This window comes from Diceros bicornis, chromosome 29 (genome assembly GCF_020826845.1).
Source record: "Diceros bicornis minor isolate mBicDic1 chromosome 29, mDicBic1.mat.cur, whole genome shotgun sequence".
NCBI lineage: Eukaryota > Metazoa > Chordata > Mammalia > Perissodactyla > Rhinocerotidae > Diceros > Diceros bicornis.
This window is the reverse complement of record NC_080768.1, coordinates 34,509,820-34,535,556: the sequence shown is the minus strand read 5'-3', so window position 1 is coordinate 34,535,556 and position 25,737 is coordinate 34,509,820. Positions and strand designations below refer to the sequence as shown.

Below are 25,737 nucleotides of genomic sequence, written 5' to 3'. Positions count from 1 at the left end.
ATGGCTGGGCTCACCCAGAGGCCCCCAGCGAGATGGACAACCCCCTCTTTCTCCAGTGGAGATGTCTCCCTTTGGAAGCCAGCGGGAGGCAGGAAGGCTGCACCGAACGAGGGTGAGATCAGGCTGGCTGGGGCTCCAGACCCCAAAACAGCGGCTGTCTGTGCATGAAGGGGTCTGTGGGGAGCCCTGGGGGATCACCAGCAGCTCCTCCAGCCTGCAGCCCAGCTGGTAATCCCCCTGCCCAGGGGCCAGCGGGGCCCCAGCTGAGGAGGGCTGCTGGCAGAGGCTGCCTCTGCAGATCTCTGGCTTTATCTTCCCCACACATTGAAACCATCAGGCCCGGCCCTCCGACTGCAGCCTGCCTAGCTCTGTCAGTAGAGACACTGTGCTTTCATGCAAACCAGGCCTTCCCTCCTCCAGGTCCCCACTCGGGGAAGGGGGGCAGTGAGCACAGCCTCACTGATGCTCTCCTGCAGCCAATTTCAACACTGTTTAACTTTTGTCCCCAGTTTTGCTCTCCTCTCTGAAGTGTTTGTGGGGCCATCTTCCACTCCGGCCCCTTGCTCCACCCTCATCCTCCAAAGGGAATTTTAGTCGATGCTGCAGAAATGGAGAGTTCTGGGAGCCCCAAAGTGCCGAGCTGCTCCGTCAAAGCGGCGAGCACTCTTCACTGCCTCATGTTCTGGGGCAGGGAAATCAAAGGCAAACCCTGAATTCCTCTTGCTCACGGCCAATAAAAACCTTGCTTCAGTGCCGGCTTCCTCTGCTGAAATCAGATATCCTAGTAATAAACAAGTCCAAAAGGCCAGGAAAAGCTCTTGCGTCTTTCTTCTGATTAGTTTTTCTTCCTTTAAAAAAACACTTCTCTGCTATAACAGGATGCCTGCCTCAGAAACTTGAGCACAGAACTGCGCCCTCTCCTGCCCTGCACTCCCCATTCCAGAATCCTTACCCCCTGGGCTCCTGCAGGCGAGGGTGGGGCCGGCTTCTCCAACACTCGCTGGTTTAGCTCAAAGGCAGGTCAAAGGGGGTTGGGGAGACTGGGGCTTGCTGCCTGGCGAGCTGGCTGCCGGTTTACAGGGAGAGCTAGGGTCGCTCAGCCTTTGGTTGCTGGTGGCCGTCAGAAATGGGAAAATGGAGTTAGGACAAATTGGGACCACACTTTTCTAAGGCAATCCTTTTGACTTCCTCTCTATGTACCACGGGGCTGTAAAAAGCCCAGCACCGTGGTTTGTGTGTTGAATGGACAGTTGAGAAAGCCGGACAAGGTGGCTCTTGAGGCATCAGAGGGCTGGTAGGGCAGAGGACTAGGGGTTTTGCCTCCGGGGGCTGGCCTTGCCTAGCACACCAGCCCTTCCTGGCCTTGTCCCATCCCAGGGTAAGCGTGTCTCCACATGTGGCCTGCTGTGGAGGAGGGCCCTCCCTGATGTGTGACATCCTCCCACTCCCCAAATAGGTTTTTAAGTGACTTTGCTGGCAGAGATGCTATTCTATTTGTTTTTCCTTCTGACACTATCTCTCCGGAGAGTTTCTGGTCAAGAGAATTATGTCGAGGCTGCAGATTGCAAGAGAATTGCGTCTAATGGGGAACAGACAGACAAGACACCTTTCATGTCCAGCCAAGTTTTTCCCCCACTCTTTCTCTCTCTCTCCCAACTTCTCATCTTCCCTTTTTGGCTTCAAAGTTGGCCCTAGTTTGTGCTAGTTTCTTCGGTACAGCCGGTGAATAAGGTCACACATTGATTTTATTTTGGAGATTGGCAGCTGGGTCGAGCTTAGCTCTGAAGCTGGAGCGCAGCACGGCCCGGCTGGAGCCCGGGTGGGGGTGTGCACTGTCACGGAGCGCAGCCAGCCAGCTAGCGGAAGGAACTGTTTGAGAAGATACTCTGGCACTCGAAGGGTGGCTTCTGCCCCTTTGTGATCTCAAAGCTCGGGAGCTTGGGCTTGTAAAATTTATTTGAAATACAAGAAAGATGCCAAAAGTCCCTCCCTCTGTCCCCACTACATGCCACTTCAGCTCATCCGTGCTGGACTTTATAGGAAAACAAGTGTTAGCTCTGAGGTCCCTTGGGACCTTGAAGAGCTTATAGGAGAGGACCTTAAGTCCTCTGTCTTGGAAGGAGCTACTCAACCACACACAGCCACGGTATATGCCCCTTGATGCAAGGAGGGTGGAAAAGAAAGCCCTTTTCTATACCTATGTGATTCTTGAGAGGAGAGGGCAGATAAGCAAGACATCTGGGTGGACGGTTTGGATTCTTTTACCCTTAGTCACAAGGCTGATGTAATAGATTCAACTGATTTCATGGTAAAGACAGTCACAGTTCCCAGAGCAAATCATTTCCAATTGCACCGCCGATGACATCCACCCTTATCGCAGCCCTTCAGGAACTGGTGGGCGAGTCCTTTCTCCTTCAGAGCTTGGGTGGGAAGCACAGGGCCATTTCTTTTTGGAAGGACAAAGATGTCCTGGATTTTAAGAATGTCCCATTTGACCTCATTCCTCCTTGTCTAGCCTTGGGGAACAGAATTCACTGCCAGTCTAGCTCTAAGAGAAAGGCACGGTTCCGCACACTCTGAACCTTGCAGCCTTTGTGCAGGATAATTTGAATCTGGGGGAGGAATGTGTGTGTTAGGGAAACAGGATGACAGAAGGGGAAGGCTAATTCCACTCAGGCTGGGTTTAATTCTCTCTTTCCTTCTCATCCCCACTGCTTGTGGTTTCAAAGTGTGTTTTGCATTAAGATGTGTTAGTTCTCAATAATTACAATAGACTAAAAACATACATTTCTTTTATGGTAATAAGGTTCTCTTAAATTAAGCCTATAAACCTAAGAACATGCCGCTTACCGATTATTAAAGCTGGAGACAACAGAAGATACAAGTGTGGCGTGGTGACCAAGCTCTCGACCAGGAATCAAGAGATCAAGAGTCTTGAGTTTATTTCTTGTCCTGCCACCAACCCACTGGAACCTCAGACAAGGGGCGCATGGAACCTTCTCTGGCTCCCAGGGCCCTGCCCACAAAGGGATACCGCCAGATAGCCAAAATTACCGTACCAACTGTTGTGAGGGCAAAATGAGGGAATACAGGGAATAGTGCTTTATGAGCCATGAATGTCCAAAAAAGGGAGCAGGGGAGTACAATTTGAGTATTAAGAGGTCTCTTTGTTAAGAGACACAGTAGTCGGAATCTATGAGGAACTTCCTGAGGACAAAGCCTTGAAGGATTATTGGGAGCCTTGGAGCATCCAAACCTTCTGGCAGACAAAGGCCCAGGCCATTGACAGCACCATCAGAGAGACAGCTAGGCCGCAGAGGTGGGTCTGACCCAGGACAGCATGCTGCCGTCACTCAGCAAACTTGCCGTGGATGCTGTCACCGCTTTGATGAAAATCTGGGAGTGTGCAAACCTGCTGCCTGTCACGTGTAACAGAAGACAACGTCACAACTTTGCTCAATTTTCTCTCCGCAAGAGGTCCTGGCCTGTTGTGGGTACACTGGACAGATATACTTTGGTATCCTTTCCTTTTCTGGGTTTGACTTGCCCTCCCCTGGCTTGCCTCCTCCTTCGTTGTTCTCCATCTCTAAGAACAAGCCAGAGAGCTCTTTATCGCTCAGACCACTTGACTTCTCCCAAAGGGGTCCCCAGGCACCCTCAGAACTCTCAGCTGAGTTAGCAAAGAAATGAGGTATCTAAAGAATCTAGTGGCTCTGCAAGAGTCAGCCACATCACTTGGGAACATGGTGTCCTCTCTGGCCTGTTTCTGCCCTATAAAGAGGGAGTGAGACTAAGGGTGAGAGTCCCTTCCAGGGTAACTTGGGGACGGGAGCCCCAGTGCTGGCCCCTCAGGTTAGCCAACGTCGCCATCTAGAGGCAACTTCAAAGAGTTTCTTGCAGCAAGAGGTCACCTTTCTTCGTAATTCCTGAAATGCCAACATATCATTTTCTTGCCCTTCGAAGTCCAGAATCTCTCTCATCCCCGGCGTGGCTTTAGCTGCATCTGTAACCCAAGGGAAGCCCTTCTCCAAAGCCAGCTGGTACTAGGCCAGTGCCAGGCATTGCTGCTTCCTGTCGCTTCCAATGCCCGCCTCCTGTTATACTCACTCACTACGCCAGATCGTAAAAAATAAATCTTTTAATTGCTTTGTAATTGGCATAGATGGTATAATTCAAACTCACATCTTTATTTAATAGACTTTGAAATATCACACTATAGCTTTGATTCAAACAGTACAGGAATCATAACGGTTTAAGTTTTACAAAATTACATTCGGCAGCAGCATCATGTTCTGAAAGTTATTTCATAAAGTTACAGACTGGGGCTTGAATAAATAAGAGAAAAAACTCTCTAGAAAATAAACTACCCAGACTGAAGTCGTCTGTCATGACTATCTGAGAATTGTGCTTTCCGGTTTTTGAAGATCTTGCTACTTTATTAACAATCAAGAAGAGTTGCAGGGGCTGGCCTGGTGGTGCAAGTGGTTAAGTGCTCGCGCTCCGCTTTGGTGGCCCAGGGTTCACCGGTTTGGATCCCGGGCGCGCACCGACGCACTGCTTGACAAGCCATGCTATGGCAGCGTCCCATATAAAGTGGAAGAAGATGGGCACGGATGTTAGCCCAGGGCCAGTCTTCCTCAGCAAAAAAAGAGGAAGATTGGCAGATGTTAGCACAGGGCTCATCTCCTCACAAAAAAAAAAAAAAAAAAAAGAAGAGTTGCAGAATTCTGACTTATAACTCTAGTGGGGAGAAGAGGCTGTAATGTGCCTGGAAAGTGCTCCTCAGGGACAGGAACTCAAAACTAGGCCTTGTTGCAACTGTGCGTCTGAACCAGCTTTGGAGGAATCTCATTTCTGGGGAGCCACCAGACTCATTGGTCTTTGATAAGAAATCACCATAAAGAGGATTATAGTGGAGGAGACATCATATCATTAAATCCTCATCACTGCAGGGCCAGAGAAAAAAGCTCCAAGTCCTGTCTCTTCAGGAGGATGAGAGAAAGACCCCAGTGCTGTTTATGGGACCTCTGTAAATTTCATTGGTCACCACGGGGTGACCAATGACACAAACTCTCATGAGCAACAATTTGCGTTTGGAGCATTACTTGAGCCATTCCCTGAAGGTACCTGTACTGCCATTCCAGAGCAGAGACAAATATCTACTGGGTGGGGTGGAAATTGGGGCAGAAATCCCCTTGCTCCAGAGCAGCAAAGACAATTACTCAGCAGGATTTGTAGGAAGCTGGTAACCAGAGGGAATTTTCTGTTATAGTGGATGACAAATGGGAATCCCTCTGACTTCGGTGATTATAGGCATCAGTGATCAAATTTTAACCTGGAAAATGCATTCACGGGTTGGTTGGTGCTCTTGGGCAGGATTCAATACTGAACTCAATTCCTGGCTATTGATTTGGTATCTGTCCTGCAGAAATGACTGGATTTCTCAAATTTAATCCAAAGCCACTGCTTGAAGGGAGCTTCCTATGTCAGACACTAAATACAGACGATTTCCATCACCACACAGAATCGTCAGCACTCGTCTCTGCAGGTCACAAGGACAGCATGGCTGTGCTGTGACATAGGGAATATTAAATGAAAATCCAGGTGAGTGCATAGTTAGTCTTCTGGACAGGGGCCCCTGGCTCTCAGCCACTGCTGGTTGTTCCCTGGCTCAATGTGCCTGTGCCACCTCCACTGGGGCCTTCAGGTCTGCTGAGGACTTGTCTAAGGCAGGCTTCTTTGAGTAATCTCGCTCGCCAAAAATGGTGCTTCCTATTCGGACATTCGTAGACCCTACTTCAATCTGTGGGAAAGAAGAGAAAGTACTGAGGACTGAGTTTAAAATAATGAAATGCAGCAAATGTTGAAGCTGTGCCTCTCATTCTGGCTCTCCAAGGGTTTCTATGAAAACAATGATAATGCAGCTGAAGAGGACAATGGGGCAGTGGTTCTCCTTGGGGGCAATGCCACCTCTGAGGGGGTGTTTAAGAAATAAGTAAGGACTTCTTTGGCTTTCACAGTGATTGGGGAATATGACTGGCATTTGGTTGGGTGGGGCCAGGGATGTCGGACGTCTCCAGTGTGTGGGACACAGGGGCACGATGAAGAGGTGTCTTCAGCCCACAGACCTTTCTCAAGTTCCATAGTCAGGTACACGAAGAAACCTCCTTATAATTGTCTGGGCACAGGCTCTAATTCCATTTTACTTATAAACACAAAGTATTTTTGCACTGTTTTAATATAAACAATTTTCCAGGAATGTAACTACTGTATACACAGAGGGAAGTTTATACTTTGATTTTTGGAACGTTATCAAGTTATTTACTGTTCCAGAAAATCATGTATTTGAGTTGCCAATACAGCACACCTATTGGGAGATATTTATAGCTGTCGCATTCATAGTGAATCTACACGTAAGATTAAACTTCAGCCTACTTCCGTATGACTTACTGTCATATATCCATGCCCAAGCATTTACATAGCGAAATGCCTTTAAAAAATATTGTTTAATTTCTTACTTTCCTCTATATTCCGTTTAGAGAATTATATTGAGTTTTAAAAAATTATGTGTCAGGCTATAATTTCTACACATTTCATTTCAAAAAAGAAGGTGGCGGGGGACAGTAGAACAGTTGAGAACCACTGCTAGTGGGTGCCCTATTGCTACAACGAGGCATTTCAAAGGTTTCTCCAAAACTGATTCTTGCTGTGGCCTTTTGGACTCTGGCCACAAGGCAGAAAAGGGCACTGGAAGGACACTTACTGCATGCTGGAAGTCCATGGACATGCCCATGCTCAGCTCAACCTGGTCAGCAGGGATACTCAGCCTTTTACACAGCTCCTCCCGGAGGGACAATAACACCTGACAGGAAGACAAGTATGACACCTATTTTATTCCTGCCTTCTCTAAGGATGCCTGAAAGTGGCTGAATATGAAGATCTCTGACAAAGATTATTTATTCCTCATGGTTTCAAGGTTTGTCAAAATTGCCAGAAGTTACCAAAAGGGTTTTTAGCAAACTGTCCTACTTTCAAGAAAACGAGCAGTCACTGGAGAGGAAGAAAGAGCTCATCTCCTCTAAAGACTGTTTTTGCCAGGTTCACATTGAGGTGAGACAGGTCTGTGGGTTTTGGGAACCTGTTCTTTCCTCAGGAGGAGAGTTCAGGGGAGGGTTACAATATCTGCCAGGCAAGGTCTGGAATGTCTCTGAAGTTGACCACAGCAGCCAGCCCTGCGACAGCATTTCACTGAGACGCTTCTTCAGCACGTGAACAATCCCCCAGCCCAGGCCCCCATACCTGGAAGTCCGGATTTGGTCCTTGACTAAGATCATGCCCAAAGCTTCCTATGGTCATCAGCCCCACGAATTCCAGGCTGGGGCACTTGGTGTTGATGTGTTCCACCATGGCTACTGTCTCTGAGGGCAGGAGGCCATGTTTACCTTCACAAACAGAAACAGAACACACTTACACCAAAATGCTTTAAGTAGCCAGAGGAAGGCTCCATTTTCATCGCTTCCTTATAATAGAGGAGATGACTCTCAGACAAGAGGACTTCTTGAAAGAACTTATCTCCAAGACGTAAAGAGTAACTTTACATCTGAAGTCTTTGTCTATGTTGCTCCCCTTCTGGGCAGGTTCTGACTTTCTCAAGGAAAGACGTATAAATTGGATTCTCTTTACTCTATTTCAATATCTGAGCTGAGAACAGCTAGAGTAGAGGGAAAAGAAAAGAGAGCGCTTTTCTTGGGACACCAAGAAGATTCACCAAATCCAAAAGGCTGGATTAACCTGAGAATTCCTTTTCCAAATCTGGTATTTCTATGGTTTTATTAATTTATTAGAATTATAAACAATTTAAAATAAAGTACATATTACACAGTTTTGACTATGTATTTACAAAATTTAACTGAACTTGCTAATTAACTAGAGGAGGAATCTGCAGCAAATGATTATTTGACATGCAGTTACAAGGATTATTGCTACTGTCTTTCCCTCAATTATCAAATGGAGATGCCAAGAACATTCACTTCAATCATTAATTAGGGCAGGTGATAGCTAATTATCAAGAAATGACATAATAAAGACTTGATCTGGAGTCGATTTCAGATTTACCTATATTGATAATGTAGTGTAGTTATAATCTAGGTGTATGTGTATATAATGATAATTGTTAAAATTTACTAAACATTTATGTGCCAGGCACATATGCCAAGTCCTCAGAGCTTCTATTTAACACAATAACTCTAGGAAGTAAGTACTCTTATTATCTCCATTCTAAAGATGAGGCAACTGAGGCACAGGCAGGCTAAGTACATTTTCCCAGGTCACACAAGTAGGAGCGGCGGAACTGGGATTTGAACCTAGGTGGCCTGACTCCAGGGCCTTTACTGTGTTCCTTCATGCTAAGATTTGGTGAATACTGGGGCTCTGATGGTTGTAAGCAAACGAGTGATCTGTAAACACCTCAACAGCTAACAGGTAAGATGTGCAGGGTTCTACCTTTACCCGCATTCCCACATCAATCCACACAACACCCTCTGAAGTAGGTACTATGATGATATCACTGCCAGACAAGGAAACTGAGGTCCAGAGAGGTTAAGTGACTTACCCAAGGTTACACAGCTGGAAAGTGGCGGAGCACAAACCCAAGGTCTGTCTGACTTTGAAGCCCATGCTCTGTTCACTGTGTTACACTGTTAACCCAAGCCCTGTAAAGCTATTCACTGACTGGCGCCCACAGTGATTTTTCTTCTATTCTTTCCCAATTAACACTAAATAATTTTTTTAAGACCTGAGAAATATTATACATGTAACTCTGCAATCTCTTTCAGGAGTGATGGTGACTTCTGGGAATTTCCAGGAGATCAGAGCCACAATCCCCTTCTGGATTCCCCTGTCTGCCTCCTCAAAAATTAAGAAATAACAAATCATGATGTATTAAAGAATACCATGTAGACTGGCTTGGATGTCACTGTGCAATCTAGATCCTCCATGAAACAGCTTTCTTAAAGGCCTGTGATTTCCTTCTATAACCCTAGCCCTCAGAGACTCAGGCTAGCCAGTCTGCCCAAGCCTCAGCAATCCTTAGGGAAGAAAAAGCTACAATGCAGGTCTGGTCACTTACTCTCCTCTCCACTGGTGTTAATCTGGACCATAACCTTTAACCTCTCAGGAGAACCTTTTTTCTGCCACGAACTGTTCAGTTTGTCTGCCAGCTTCACAGAATCCACTGTTTCCAGCATGGAGAGATTGGGGACAGCTGTAATGAGAAAGAGGCAAGGTAATTCTTCACTCATCCTACCGAGCACACAACATACAAATCTTTTCTTGGTAGATGGAAAAACAATTTCCCAGGAAAAGAAAAAGGCAGTTACCTTTCAGTTCTGCTAAGACTTATGTGACAGTTTTACTACATATAAGTTTGAATGTCAGAGCATTTTCGAATCAGACATCATTGAACGTCAGATTCATCTTCACTGTCTAATCAGCGAAGACGAATAAGGAGAGGGAAAGGCTGACACAGCACAGTCAGGCAGCGTATGGACCCGCCCACTTCAAGAAGCTGATAACTGCAGAGATTCCTTAAAACAGGCTTGATCTGATTGAGGCTCAGTTCAAACGGAGAGAAACAGGTCAAGATGACAATAAAGATTGGATAATCAGCAGAAGCCAAAGTGCTCCCTGGCCTGATGTTGCCATGTTCTTAAACCTTCTGGGATGGGGGTGCCTTATTCAACAAGAACATCAGAATGACCCGAACACGGAAGCTGAGTGAGACACTGAGGTCATCAAAACCATCCTCTTTTCCAAAGATGCACGTGAAATGAAGTATTTGTCTTGCTTTACATAAATAACAACAACAAATAGAAGCAACATCAGCAGTTTACTTTCACTGGAGTCCTCCAGGCAATGTGCTGATCACTTTATATGCATTACTTCTTTTTAATCTTCACCACAGTTCACAAAGCACTATTATCTCCATTTTATAGATGGGGAAACTGAGGCTTAGAAAGGATAAAGTTGGGCCGGCCCCATGGCTTAGCGGTTAAGTGTGCGCGTTCCACTGCTGGTGGCCAGGGTTCGGAACCCCGGGCGCGCACCCGACGCACCGCTTCTCCGGCCATGCTGAGGCCGCGTCCCACATACAGCAACTAGAAGGATGTGCAGCTATGACAGACAACTATCTACTGGGGCTTTGGGGGAAAAATAAATAAATAAAATCTTTAAAAAAAAAAAAAAACAGAAAGGATAAAGTTTATTCTAGTTTACAAAATTAACAAATATTAGAGCTGTGCTTTGAACTAGCACAGCTAGTTGGGCAAACTGACTCCATTCTTAATACTGAATTTGAGCTCAGGCTACTTTGTTTAAAAAAACATATTTTAAAAAATGACAAAAAGTATACATGCTTGATGTAAGCAATATAGAAATATATGCAGTAAAAAGTCAAAGCCTCTCACCCTAGAGGCTACCATTATTACCTTTGGGATGAGGATTTTTCCAGACTGATTTTAGTGTATCTCCATCCAATCAAACATACACACCCCAAATGTATAATTTGTTATCCTTCTGTTTTTCTAATAACACATAAATTGGATCACACTAAATGTTCTATGGGCTGCTTGCTTCCAGTTAGCAATGTATAGGGGAGGTTTTCCACATCAGTACCAAAGATCTGCTGGTGCTTTTTAACAGCTGCAGCATTCCACAGAACAGATGATCACAAATTACTTAACTATTCCTCTTGTTAATGGACATTAGATTGTTTCTTGTTTTTTACTACAAAAACAAAGCTTAAACATAGATCTTTGTGCATATATAATACTAGTATTGCCATAGAATACATAGTCCTAGAACTGAAATTACTAGTCAAGGAGGAAGTACAATTTAAATTGTGTTAACTATTACCAATCCAAAAAACCTGATTATTTTAGAATCTTCCTGGCAAAACGTGGGAGTGCTCATTTATTCACGCTCTCAAAACACTGGATATTAGTAGTCTTCATCATTTTTTACAAACCTGATTGGTGAAAAGGAGAATTTATTATTTTATTTTGCATTTCTCTTACTAAGGTTGAGTATTTCTCATTTGACTATTGGCCTTTTGTATTTTTGTCCCTGTAAATTGCCTGTTCTTAGTTTTTGCCTACTTTTTCTTATAGATTAAAAAAAATTACAGCTCTTTATGTATTCAGGACATTAACTTCTTCCCCTTCTAAAAACTATTATGTTTCTACTTGTGTGTGCTTCCCTTTAGCTTTGACATACAGAAAGCTTTAATTTTTGTGTAATCAAATATACTAGTTGTTTCTTTTACGGTTTCTAGACTGTATGTTTTACTTTGGCCTTTTCCTAGCTTGAGAAAATAAAAATATTTTCCTATATTTTCTTCTAATACTTTTATAGTTTTGATTTTCAAGTTAAGATTCTTTAATCTAGCTGGAATTTGCACTGTAACGAAGGGAATCTAATTTAATTATTTCTCAAATAAAAAGATGATTGTCCTGCTGCCATTTATTAAGTATAAATAGGCTCCCTACTTCTCCCACATCCAATACGAAATGTCTTTTAAAAACAATATACTAGACTTCTGCTTCCAGACTAGATGGGAGTACAGGGACCAGATTTACGGTCGACTTGAACAACCAAATGGACAAAATATATGAAAGACACATGAAACAATGGTTTACAAGAACTGGATATCAAGCAGTGAAAGACAGTGAGCCCAGAGGATGAGAAACAAATGAAGTTAGCCCTACGACTGCCCCAGGTTACGGCCTGGAGTTTCTAGAATGTGGCACAGGGAAGGGGAACACAGGGACAATGTGGTGGACTCCAAGTTGAGCAGATGAGCTGAGAGTCTGGAAAGACTAAGGCAGCTGGAGTTCACAGGACAGAATGTGAGAGAAGACAGTGCTACACACAGAGAACACTGGTGATCTGTAAAGAGCTCCCCTCCAGTATTCAGCTGGGTACTGATCAGTGTGTGCATGTGAGGAATTACCAAGGCCAGGGAAAGCACTATTTGAAAGGACGAGAAGAGACAGTGCCTGATGCTCACACAGGGCATGGAATAGTGCCTATCCCCCCCAGTCAGGCTGGAACACTCAAGATTCATGGCGCACTGGGTAGAGTCCACAGAAGGGTCTTGCCTCTGTAGTGGGGAATTAACCCTCTAGTGAGCTCTGCTCGTCACATCAGCTAATCTTAAAAGCAAGAACTAGAAGGATCAAACTGTTCCCAAGTAATTTAACTGTATTCCAGAACAAAACTCAAGAATACTTACAGGAATACAAAAATGGCCAGCACCCAGCAAGATAAAATTCACAATGTTTGGCTGTCCAAACAAAAATTACCAGGCGTTTAAAAAAGTAGGAAAATATGATACATAATGAGTTAAATTAATCAATCGAAGCTGCTCCAGACCAACAAAGATGACAGAATCAGTAGACAGAACATTAGAACAGTTATCATTAACTGTGTTCCATATGTTAAAAAAAATAGAGACATGGAAAATATAAAAAAGACCCAAACTGAACTTCTAGCATGAAAACTACAATGTATGAGATGAAAAATTCACTGATGGGATTAACGGTAAATTAGACAATGCCAAAGAAAAGATTAGTTACCTTGAAGAGATTATCCAAAATGAAACATAGAGAAGAAAAAAAATCATAAAAATCAACAGAGCATCAGTGAGCCGCGGGATCACGTCAATTAGCCTAATAGGTAATTGGAGTCCCCAGAGGAGAAGAGAAGGGGGGAGGCAGAAAATATATGCGAAGGAACAATGGTTCAGAAATTTCTAAACTTGATGAAAACTATAAACCCACAGATCCAAGAAGCTCAACGAGCCCCAAACACAAGAAACGTGAAGAAAATTACACCAAGGCACATCATAATCAAACTGCTCAAAACCAGTGATAATGAGAAAATCTTAAAAGTAGCCAGAGGAAAAAAACCGTGTTACATACTGAAGAAAAAAGATAACAATGACATCATATCTCTTATTGGAAACAATGCAAGTGAGAAGGTCTTTAAAAGACAGAAAGATTTTAAAATGTCATCTTTAAAATACTCAAAGAAGGGCCGGCCCTGTGGCTTAGCGGTTAAGTGCGCGCGCTCCGCTGCTGGCGGCCCGGGTTCAGATCCTGGGCACGCACCCAGGCACCGCTTCTCCAGCCATGCTGAGGCCGTGTCCCATATACAGCAACTAGAAGGATGTGCAGCTATGACATACAACTATCTACTGGGGCTTTGGGGAAAAAAAATAAATAAATAAAATTAAAAAAAAAAAAAGATGTTTATGATTTAAATACTCAAAGAAAATACTGTCAACCTAGAATTCTACAGTCAGCAAAAATTTCTCTCAAAAATAAAGGTGAAGGAGCAAAAAAATTCAATGGGAAAGAATGAAGTTGGACCTCTTCCTTAGACTATACCTAAAAATTAACTCAAACAAACCCAAATGTGAGAGCTAACACTATAAAACGCTTAGAAGAAAATCTTCATGACCTTAGATTTCTTAGCTATGACACTAAAAGCACAAGCCACAAAAAACAGAAAAATTGGAGTATATTAAAATGAAAAACTTATGTACTACAAATGATACCATCAAGAACGTGAAAAGACAATCCATGGAATGGGAGGAAATATTTGCAAATCATATATATGATAAAGGACTGCTACCCAGAATATATAGAGCACTTTTACAACTCAATAATAAAAACACAAATAACCCAATTAAGAAATGCACAAAGGATTTGAATAGATATTTCTCCAAAGAAGATATACTAGTGGCCAATAAGCACATGAAAAGATGTTCAACTTTATTAGTCATTAGGGAAATGCAAATGAAAACCACAATAAGATACCATTCTACATATTTTTTATGACTCCATTTAATCTCCTTTGCTGACTTATTAGCTCTAACTATTGTGTTATTTTATTGGTGCTTTAGAGTTTAACTTATCACAGTCTACCTTTAAGTGGTGTTATAGCACTTCACACATAGTTTAAGAATTTTATAATAGTGTACTTCTGTTTTCCCCTTTCCATCCTTTATGCTGTTGTTGTCACACATTTTACTTTCATGTGTTATGAATCCCACAAAACATTATTATTTTTGTTTATATATATAATAACATATAATAATAAAACAATAGAAAAAATAAAAGAAACTAAAGGCCGTTCTTTGAGAAGACTGATAAAATTCATAAACCTCTAGCCAGATGGATTAGGAAAAAAAAGAGAAGACACAAATTACCAATATCAGGAATGAGCTGACATCACTACAGATTCTACAGATATTAAAAGGATAATAAAGAAATATTATGAACAATCTTATACTCATAAATTGATTAACTTAGATGAAATGGACCAACTCTTTGAAAGACACAACAAAGTAACAAAGCTCACCCAAGAAGAAACAGATTATGTGAACAGCCCTATGACTATCAATGAAATTGACACTATGGTTAAAAACCTTCCCATAAAGAAAACTCCAGGCTTCACTGGTGAATTCTACTAAACAGTCAAGGCAGAGATAATACCAATTCCACACAAATTCTTCCAAAAGATTGAAGAGGAGGGAATACTTGCCAATTCATTCTATAAGGCCAGCATTACCCTGATACCAACCTGCCAAAAAGATATTACAAAAAAACTACAGACCAATGTCCTTTGTGAATATAGATGCAAAAATTCTAAGCAAAATTTAACAAATCAAATGCAACATTATATTAAAAGGATAATAACTTCATGACCAAGTGGGTTTATCCCCAGGAATGCAGAGTTGGTTTAACATTTGAAAATCAATCACTATAATTCAACATGTTAACAAACTAAAAAAGAAAAACCATATGATCATTTCAGTAAACTCAGTAAAAGCATTTGACAAAATCCAACATCTATTCCTGATAAAACCTCTTAGCAAACTAGGATTAGAAGGGCAATTCCTTCTTCTGATAAAAGACATCTATGAAAAACCTACATGTTCACTCTCAGCACTCCTATTCAATATTGTATTGGAGGTCTTTGCTAATATAATAAGGCAAGAAAAAGAAATAAAAGCATCCAGATTAGAAAGGAAGAAGTAAATTGTCTTTATTCATAGATGACCTAACCGTCTATGTAGAAAATTCTATGGAATCTAGAAACAAAAGCTACTAGAATAAGCTAGTTTAGCAAGGTCGCAGGATACAAGATGAATACACAAAGATCAACTGTATTTCTATATATTAGCAACAATCAGAAATTGAAGTAATAGCATCAATAAATGGCATCAAAATTATGAAAAACTTAGAGATAAATCTGTCAAAAGATAAGGAAAACCTCTACAATGAAAACTATAAAATATTACTGAGAGAAATTAAAGAAGACCTAAATAAATTCTGAGCTATATCTTGTTAATGTGTTGGGAGATTCAATATTTTTAGTATGTCTAAATGTTCCCCAAATGGATCTATAGATTCAATACAAACCCAATAAAAAAGCTGGCAGGAATTTTGATTTTATTTTTGGTAGAAATTGACAGGTTGGTTTACATGGAAATGCAGAGGTTCTAGAATAGCCAAAATCACTTTGAAAAAGAAGAACAGGGCTGGCCCCGTGGCTTAGTGGTTAAGTGCGTGCACTCTGCTGCTGGTGGCCTGGGTTCGGATCCTCGGTGCACACTGACGCACCGCTTCTCCGGCCATGCTGAGGCCGTGTCCCACATACAGCAACTAAAAGGATGTGCAGCTATGACATACCACTATCTACTGGGGCTTTGGGGGAAAAAAAATAAATAAAATAAAATTATATAAAAAAAAAAAAAGAAGAACAAAGTTGGGAGCTAACAGTACTCAATTTCAAGCATTATTATAAAGCTCCAGTAAACCAAAACAGCATGCTATCAGTGTAAAGGCAGAAAAATAGATCAATGGAACAGAGTAGACAGTACAGAAAAAAACCCATGGATATCTGATTTTTGACAAAGGTGCAAAGGAATGCAACGGAAAAAGGACAGCCTTTCCAACAAATAGTGTTGGAACAACTGGATACTCATATGCAAAAAAATGAACTTGGATCCATACCTTGTACCATCTGCAAAAATTAACTCAAAATGAATCGTGAAGCTTAATATAAAACTGAAAACTATAAAACTGCTAGAAGAAAACATAGGAGAAAATCTTTGTGACTTTAAGATAGGGAAAGATTTCTTAGACACACCACCAAAAGCACACTCTATGAAAATGTAAATTAATAAACTGGACTTCATCAAGTTAGAAACTTCTGCTCTTCAAAAGACACTGTTAGGAGAATGAAAAGACAAGCAATAGACTGGGAGAAAATATTTGTAAAGCATATATCTGATAAAGGACTCATATCCAGAATATATAAAGAACTCTTTTGCCTTAAAAGTAAGAAAATCCAATTAGAAAACAGGTAAAAGACTTTAATAGACACTTCACCAAAGATAAACAGGTGCAAACTTCCAAAAAGATGTTCAATATCACTAGTCATTAGGGAAATGCAAGGACACCACCGCATACCTATTAGAATGGCTAAAATTAAAAGACTGACCATATTAAGTGTTGACAAGGATGTGGAGGAACATGAACACTGCTGGTGAGAATGTAAAATGGCACGACCACTTTGGAGGCTAGTTTGGCAGTTTCTTAAAAAGTTAAACATACATAATGGGTACAGAGCTTCAGTTCTGCAAGATAAAAAGAGTTCTAGAGATGGACAGTAGTGATGGTTGCAAACAATGTGAGTGTACTTAATGCCAGTGAACTGAATATTTAAAAATGGCTAAGATGATAAATTTTATGGTATATGTATTTTACCAGAATTTAAAAAAAACTTAAACATATATTTATTATGTGATTCAGCCATTCTACTCCTAGAGATTTATTCCAAGAGAAAAGGAAAAGTCCATACAAAGACTTATAACAATTTTATTTGTAATAGCCAAAAATTAGATGCAACTCAAATGTCCATCAGCAGGTGAATGGATAAACAAATAAAAAGGAGTAAACCACTGATACACATCTCAACACGCTGAACCTCAAAATAATTACACTGAGTGAAAGAAGTCAGATACACCAAAACACATACTTTGTGATTCCATTTATATAAAACTCTTAAAAATGTATGGGCCGGCCCCGTGGCTTGGCGGTTAAGTGCACGCACTCCGCTGCTGGCGGCCCGGGTTCGGTTCCCGGCTGCGCACAGACGCACTGCTTCTCCGGCCATGCTGAGGCCGCGTCCCACATACAGCAACTAGAAGGATGTGCAGCTATGACATACAACTATCTACTGGGGCTTTGGGGGAAAACGTAAAAAAAAAAAAAAAAAAAGTAAAGCCCGCTGTAGTGACAGAGAGCAGGTAAGCAGTGCTGGAGGAGGGGAAGTGGGGCAGAGTGGGAGGGAGGGGCTACAAAGGGGCAGGAGGAAGCTTTTGGGGGTGATGGATGTGTTCGCCATTTTAACTGTTGTGATGGTTTCACAGGTGCAACCATATGTCAAAACTTAGCAAACTGTACACTTTAAATATGTGCAAGTTACTGTAAGTCAGTTATACTTCAGCAAAGCTGTTTAAAAAAAAATACAGGCTATTTTAATTTTGACACCTTGAGAGAATTAAGTATTCAGTTACTCAAGAAGATCTCCACACATTGTTGTCATGCAGTTAAATCTGTTTTATTTATTTTTTAATTATTATTATAATAAAGTTAATTCTTAATTTTACTTTACTGTACTTTACTTATTTCACTGTATATTGTATTTTATTATTATATATTATATTTATTTTATTGTGTTTTATTTATTGTAGTCTTTTACTTAAAGGGAAAAGGACAAAAACATCTCCTTTGCTAGCCGAAAAATTTTATGGGATGCAATTTATTTGAAAGACCACGAAATAATACCTAACACAAGGTAGGGTAGGTTTCCAAGTATATATATAATCCAGTCAGTGGTGAATTCATTCTGTTCTTGGTATGGTGTTTCCTCCTTATATTAAGAACTAATATTTCTTTCCCCAAAGAAACTCCAAAACACAAATGGTGAACTAGGAATATTCTATAAGCTGTTCTCTTTTCCACAGAAGGTAGTATAAGTGATACAACGATAGAGAAATTTTGTCTTCACATTTAGAGTTTTATCTTACCCATCAATTTGTTGACATTCTGTTTCTGTAGGTGGCCAATGAAGTGCCATTTGATCTCAGGACACGAAGACAGAATCTGAAGAGAAAAAGGTAACTATGTTTGACTTAGATTTTACGGAGGCCTAGACAGCTCAAATACCTTGCACACTCTCTTCCGACTTTTCATATCTACACAATAAACCACGATCACCATCTTCAGCCAGGCTCCTGAGGATACTAACAGAAAAATCTAAGGCTTCTGGTCTGTTTCTCTTCCTTGTTCCCATCAACTCCCTCCATCTTTCAGATATCGCCCATTAAGGATGAAATGATTAAAACTTTCAAATCTCAAAAGGATGCAAGATTACAGAAAGCTCCTAAAGTCACCGTATCCAAAAAGCCACAAAGGAGAAAACTACAGTCTTAATAAAGAAAATCGAGCTGAGAAATATTTGGGGCTCAAGGTGAATGTGGACATTTCTAGTGCCAGCCCAACCTCCTGCTCTAAAACCCAACCACCAACATGGGTCTAATTTTCAACTGAAGAGCCGAGATTTAGATACAACTCAAGAATTCAGATATCCACTTACTTTAGGATTTGATGCTTTTTCTAGCAGTTCCTGAACCTAAAGGGAAAAACAGAACAAGTCAGAAGCCTGGCAATCACGACTCTCCCAGAGGCAGTTGGGCAAAGGAATCTTACATAGTTCTCCCCGAAAGTGCGCTGGCCGTGACTGTAGGCCTCAATCACCATGTCTGCAGGTTTGGTTTTGCTGACTGCTACTAGCCGGGGCTGGATGGCTGGCAAATCCTGCCGAGACGGAAAGAGACAGATGAGTGAATGTTGGGAACAGTATCCCAATAAGTCCTGTAAGATAGATCCTGTAGAACAGATTGGCACAGATCTTAATTTCGCACTTGTAAGCTCCATTTTTCCAATACTGCAGGGAGATCAGTATCAAATAATGTTGATCAAATGTCTTTCAAATGCACGGCATCTAAAATCTAATATGTTAGCTACGTTAATATCTACCAAAAGACATTTATCTCTCAGGAGAGCAGGGCAGGGAGAAAAAGCAGTATTCCCTTAAAATGCAGTCTTTGCCCAACCGCGTCAGCAACTGGGTCCCACTCCAGACCTAATGAATCTGAATCTCTGGGGCTGGAGTCTGAGAATCTCCTTCTTAACAAACTCTCCAGATGATTCTCTTGCAGACCAAGGTTGGAGGTTCAGGAATCACTTCATTAATGGAAGGCATCACTCTCTGACTAGAAGAAAGGCCACTTCCAGCTTCTGAAACTCTAAGGTTAACCAGTTGGGAAATTCATTTTGGTCCTGGTGTAATTATTAATATTGCCCCCATTCACTCTCAAAAGCGGCCTGCTTAGGGTAACTATGTACTCAATTTGTTGTTCAATCGAATCAAGAACCAGTGGCACAACTAAGGCAGGGACACAAAAACCTCTGGACTAAGGATTGGGCCTATCTGACCCCTCTCATGGCTGTTCCATAGAGAGCAGGGCTTCCCCCCATTCTGCTGCAACCAAATCCACAGGGGTGGTAAGAGAAGAGATTCACACAATCCTTACATAGCTCAGTGTTCACGTACCCCAGCACCCTCTGGAGTTTTCACAGAATCACAGCATTCTCAAAGGGCCTGAAGAGTCAGCTCAGTTAGCAAAGAGTTTCCTCTTCTTTCTGAGGGCAGCATTCCCTGCCTTTTACGAGACTATGTCATAACTCCCAGGATTATGCTGATGAATTGATGGTTTCCACAGAGAAAAGTGGAACAAGCCGCCCATCTGCCTCAGAGTAACGCTGGGAGAACCTCCCAGAGTGATGTTTATTAGAGGAATCCCTAGATTTTTCTTGGAGAATCATAGAATATTAATGACAGAAGGGAGCTTAGAGCTTTCAGAGCTCATTCCATTGTCTGTACAGAGGAGGAAACTGAGGGTCAGAGTAGAGAAGTGCCTTGTTCAAGGTAACATCTAAGTAGTAGCCAAGGGAAGACTATGAATACAGGTTTTCTGTCTCTAGGCCCACATTCTGAGTTCTGACACTATAAATGTTTGATCAGAGAAGCCTGTGACCTCTGTTCTGGTCCGCCTCATTCCACACCACTCAGCTTAAACTTGCACTGAGGGGGCAGATATTGACCTTTGGTCTAATGAACTTCCAAGAGGAGTCAAAATATATATAAGGAGGGAAAAACCTCCCCTTAAACTGCTTGGGATTGGAGGTCAGCTCCCTCCTGCCCCAAACGCGCAAGTGCGGCCCTGGTTCCTCCAAGCCCGGCCAACCCACCCTCTCCTTGGCTCACGGGTGGAAGTGACATTCACTGAGCATCTACTAGCTGTCAGACGCCACCACACACGTGATCTTGGGCGATCTGGCCTCCTGCGGTGCTCTTGTAGTAGACGTCTTCTCTTGCGTCTGGGCACAGGCCTGGCCCTTCTCCCGTCCACTGGGCTGTCGACGAAGCGGGATGGGCAATGGCCGCGACGCCTGCAGACCGGTCATTCTCCCGGGGTAGCGGATACCTTCTGCTCCGAGCTCCAGAAAGCCTGACAGACTCACTGCGAGGTCGCGGAGGAAACCCCTCGCTAGCCTTTTGGGCGCTCTGCCACCCGCGCCAATGCCAAGGCGGACGGGCCCCGCCCCTCCAGGAGACCCCCGTGCGTCACCGTGACGACCCATTCCTACTCAGGTGTCCCCCTCCTCAAAGCGGCCGCCCACCGTCCCCACGGGGTCGCCTTCCTCACCCGCGGCCGCCGCGCCACCGCCTGCTGCACGCGCTCGTTCACGGCCCGCAGTGCCAAGCCGACTCCCAGCTCGGCCGACATGCTGCCAGCTCTCCACATCCCCGGAGACCGCCGCCGACCCCAGACCCCCGCACCCCGGGGCTGAGACCACCTTCCGGTCCCGCCCAGCTCACGGCGCTTGAGCGTGGCCCAATCGCCGCTCACCACCGAGTCGTCTCAGCCAATCGACGCCCGGGCGGGGTCGCGGGTGGCCCCGCCCACCCGCGACGGCCATCTTGGGGAGGTTGACCGGCCCGCCGCGGGCGGTCTGGAGGGGTTGAGGGTGCTGCGGCCTCCTGGGTGGTCCGGGGTCGCCTGCGAGACCTCTCGTCCTGCCGCCTGAGCCGCCCGCGCCGCGGTCCCCGTCCTGACGCAAAAACGTGGCCTGTTCCCGGGGTTCTCTGCCGGTTCAAAATGCCTCACAAATTTGTGAGGGCCTTCAGAGTGCTGTGAACTGAGATTTCTGTGCGCGGGGACCAGGACTGGAAGCTGCTGGAGCGGGAGCCAGGGCTTTGCGTATCTCAGATGATTCTTGTGAGGAGCCGTTAAGAGATGTGCAAGAAAGCTCTTTCTAAAGAACACGGCATGATGACTTTCCTCTTCGTCATCCTTGAGACCAATGCTGTCCGGTAGAAATATGATGAGATCCACATATGTAATTTAAAAATTTTAATAGACACATAAGTAAAAAAAAAAAAATGAATGAATATTTTATTTAACCCAGTATATCTAAAGTAAGGTTTCAACATGTAAAACTTCAAATGAGATACTTGAATTGTTTTTTATCGTACTTAGTGTCCACAATCCGTAGCATCGTTTTGATTTACAGCAGGCCTCAGTTGGTGCTTTCCATATTTAAAGTGGCAGTGGCCCCTGTGGCCAGTGCTACCTTATCAAGGAGCCCAAGCAGCTGTGGACAGTCCAGTGTGAGCTCAGTGCACGTTCAGTCCAGTCCTCCAGTCTCCTTCTGCCCAGCTCTGGGCAATGTGAAGGCCATTAACGTGATGAGCAGCCAGACAAACAATACAAAGGTTAACAGTAAAATGCTAGATTTAATAGTCATATGGTGAAAGAGTAGGTGCCGTGAACAAGCACAAAGAGATTAGTTTTGTTAAGGAAAGCTCTTTTGGCTGTACTGTTGAAAGATTCTCGGCCGGCTCCGTGGCTTGGCGGTTAAGTGCGCGCGCTCTGATGCTGGCAGGCCGGGTTCGGATCCCGGGCTCGCCAGCCACCACTTCTCCGTCCAACGCGAGGCCGAGTCCCACGTACAGCAACTAGAAGGATGTGAACCTATGACATGCAACTATCTACTGGGGCTTTGGGGGGAAAAAATGAATAAATAAAATCTTTAAAAAAAAAAAAGATTCTCAAACATGAACTCAACTTAATGAAATGGGATGCTATTATGTTGGAGAAAGGGCTCAAGTTTGTTCTCCAGGATGTCTCCAGGAGTGATTGTGCTCAAGTCTCTGGACTTGATAATCTCTACTCCTGACAAAGTGGTAAAAATTAACAAACGACTAGAATAGCGCTTCATGGTGGGACTATAATAGATGTTTGCTGTAGAGATACAAAGTTGGAAGGCGCTAGCCAGCAGTCAGTGGTGGGAGGAACAAAGGGGATTAGTGACCGGATCATGGTGAAGGGGTGTGTAGAGGAAGGATGGGGTGAACATGACATACTTAAAGTGATATGCTATTTAGAAAACATTTTTAAAACTATGAATACCTCATAGATCTAGGGGGTGTAAAATCCAGGTGATAGGTCCCTATGACAAGTAGGTGCATCTTCATTTTATCAGTCACGTCTCTTTGAATTACAAGGTCACCACCCCCACGGTGTATATATGTGTATGGCTCCCCAAAAGGCATCAGAAGAGCAATTTAAACTTTCAAGTCAATAAGGATAGTGGTGGTGGTCAGATTGGGTAGTGGTGGCATAGGACTGACACAAGTTGAATTTTGGTTTCATCACTAACCTGTGATCTTAGACAAGTTACTGAACTTCTCAGTTTTTTCATTGATAAAATTCAGTTAAGATCTCCTTCAGAGTTGCAGTAAGGATCAAGCAAGATAACATGTGTAACACACTTAGCAGAGGGCTGCCCCAAAGCAAGTGCAGGTGGTCAATGGATGTTAGTCCCCCCCACCCTACTCACCCATTCAATCAACTCTTATTGTGGCGTTTCTCTGTAAAGGTACCTCAGAGGGGACCAAGATGAGTAAGATAGGCTTTACTGTGGATTCACTTCTAAGATGCTTTTCATCTCTAACATTCTAGATCTTTTGAAAACAGAAGTAAAGACAAAAAGTCATGGTGACCCCCGTCTCATTATTATTTCACATTTTCCAATTTCTTTACATCTTAGCTTTGCTTTTGAATTAATTTTATTCCACTTTTTTCTCCTTATTTCTTTTTTTAGTTTCTTCTCTTCCTTTTCCTGGGACAGCAGCCATCTAATTTAAACTTTTATCCTTCCCTACTACCTAATCCTTGAAAAATGTGAGTCCAAAAATCACTTCATCACCAGTAATTTGTGTTTAAGTTGCTCCAATAGTTTGCAAGGACAAAGGGGAAAAGAGAATGATTAAAAAGCCAAATACGTAGAGGAACAGATTTTACAAACAAAACTTAGTGTTCTTATTCACCATAAATGCCACTGAACTTTTAAAACATTCATCTCTGTAGTCTAAGGCCCTGAATTATGAGAAAAAATTTATGAATTTTAAAACTGTTTCCTTCTGAGCTTACTGGGACTCTTTAGGGGGATAAAAAAAGATAAAATAATAGAAAATTACTGTTGCCTGGTTACTTGGCTCTGAAAAGAAATGGAGAAATAATGCCACGTCCCAGTTTAAATGAGTTCAGGTAGAGTAGCCGTGACAGCAAGCCCTGAGCAAACATGCTGTCACATCTGGCTTTTGAAATGTCAGTGTAGATTCTAGAACCCGAGACCTGGGGCCCTTAAGAGATCACCTGATCTTTCATATAGAAACAATGACATTTAAACCATCCCAAATAGCATAGCATCTCCCCAATTTCTGAAGACCATCAGAGAAGAAAATGTTATCCATGCTAATCCCCGTATTTATATTCTACTTGCAGATATCTTCTCCCTTTTTCAAATTTTAGCCAGTCTTATGTAAAATCTCTTAAAATACTCTATTCTGCAAGCTAATTTCCTCTTCTTTGGTCTCTGAGAAGCTACAGAACACCTGCTGACCATTATGCAACTTTTATAAATGAGAAGCTGTTCAGTTCCCCTTCTGCCTTTTCTGGGCTCAACCCATGAGCTTTATTTTTTTAAATTGGAGCCCAGAACTAGGCAATTCGTAACATGGTCAAACCAGCTGATTTTCTACCTACTACATTTCTGTAGAGGTATGTGTTCTTCATATTGTGTTTGCTGCATAGCAATGCTGTTCCCTTCTTCCTCTGTGTGCTCTCCTATTTGTAATCTTGTTCTATGTTATCTCATCTGATGGTTTTCTACTTAGTGGTACCCACTTAATAGCTGTGTCCTTTCTAGCCTGTTTTTCCAGAGGATTTAAAATAAGTTATTTTGAACATTTATACATGCTAGGCACAGTGCTAACCCCTTCACGTGATTTCGTTTAATGCACTCAACCCATTTTATAGATGAAGAAACTGAGGCTCAGAGAGGTTAAAGAATTTATTCAAGACCATATACCTCGGAAGTGGTAGAGCAGGGATTCAAATCCTGGCAGTCTAACTCCAGTAACTACATGCTTAACTTACCTATTCAATTCTAAGTTCATGTTGTTTGTGTAGTAGGCTCTCAAACCAATAGAGAAAGTTTGGGGGCACCATTAAAAAACCTTAGAAAGCCTGTGCTACGGTGGCCAGATTAAGCAAATAAAAATACAGGACAACCAGTGAAATGTGAATTTCATATAAATGAGTAATTTTTTAGTATGTCTCATGCAATATTTAGGACATATTTTTACTAAAAATTATTCATTGTTTATATGAAATCCACATTTCACTGGGCACCCTGTGTTTTATCTGGCAGTCCTAGGCTGGGCAGCTTTCCAGAGTAGAGACTGGGACTTTTTCACTGAATTGATATCAAAATGAGTCTTGGGTTAATTCAGAGGGAGTAGAATTGCAGTGGTGTATGGATTCTTAAAAATGATAAATCTCTGTAGCACCTCCCAAGAATTATGCCGTGTTCATAAATTAGTTATTGTTTAATTTATGGAGATAGATATTCATCTGAATATATTTTTAGGGCGATCTTGTACGTAACTCACTAGGCAGGACGTTTTATTTCTTTATATCACCTACCCTAATATTAGCTATTTCACTTTAATAAAAAAGTAAATACAAAGACTCATTTTATTTAGCAAGACTGAAAATAAAACTAAGACATAAATTCACACCTTTAGTGTTGTCCAAAACAATTCTTCCAGCTATCAACCCAAAGCAATTAATGCAGCATATTATTTCTAGAGTAATTAATATAACAAGAATCATTTGTCAGTTACAAAGGGGGTCATTAAGCCCTCGGGGCTCTTTGAAAGTAGAATTAGTTTGACTATTCAATCACCAGCTTACACAAGAGCAGAAATAAAAAGGAATGGAAATACAAACACAAAATGATTGACTATTACCTCTTTTATAAGGAAACAACAGAAACAGTGTCTAGAAAACCCTACTGAGTAGAACTAAAGAAGTGGTGGTTTCGTTCATAGACACAGAGCAGCCACTAGCCAAGATACATTTTTATTCTCAAACTTAGGTAAGTCAGTAAATGTGATGATCTTACTTTC

At 42.3% G+C, this 25,737-nt stretch overlaps 1 protein-coding gene across 2 annotated transcripts; it reads right to left on the bottom strand.

Moving 5' to 3' along the window:
* Positions 1-4,163: 4,163 nt before the first annotated feature.
* PLPBP (pyridoxal phosphate binding protein) lies at positions 4,164-21,025 on the bottom strand. Of its 2 annotated transcripts, none has more exons than XM_058525201.1 (8): positions 20,906-21,025; positions 18,843-18,950; positions 18,730-18,765; positions 18,161-18,236; positions 9,128-9,262; positions 7,300-7,442; positions 6,764-6,862; positions 4,164-5,803 (listed from the first exon to the last, which is right to left on the bottom strand). In XM_058525201.1, the coding sequence occupies exons 1-8, from the start codon at positions 21,002-21,004 to the stop codon at positions 5,672-5,674; spliced, it is 828 nt and encodes a 275-aa protein (XP_058381184.1). In that variant the 5' UTR covers positions 21,005-21,025; the 3' UTR covers positions 4,164-5,671. The 2 variants fall into 2 exon arrangements, with proteins under 2 accessions (XP_058381184.1, XP_058381185.1); XM_058525202.1 differs by lacking the exon at positions 20,906-21,025 and adding an exon at positions 20,448-20,471.
* Between the last annotated feature and the right edge of the window lie 4,712 nt (positions 21,026-25,737).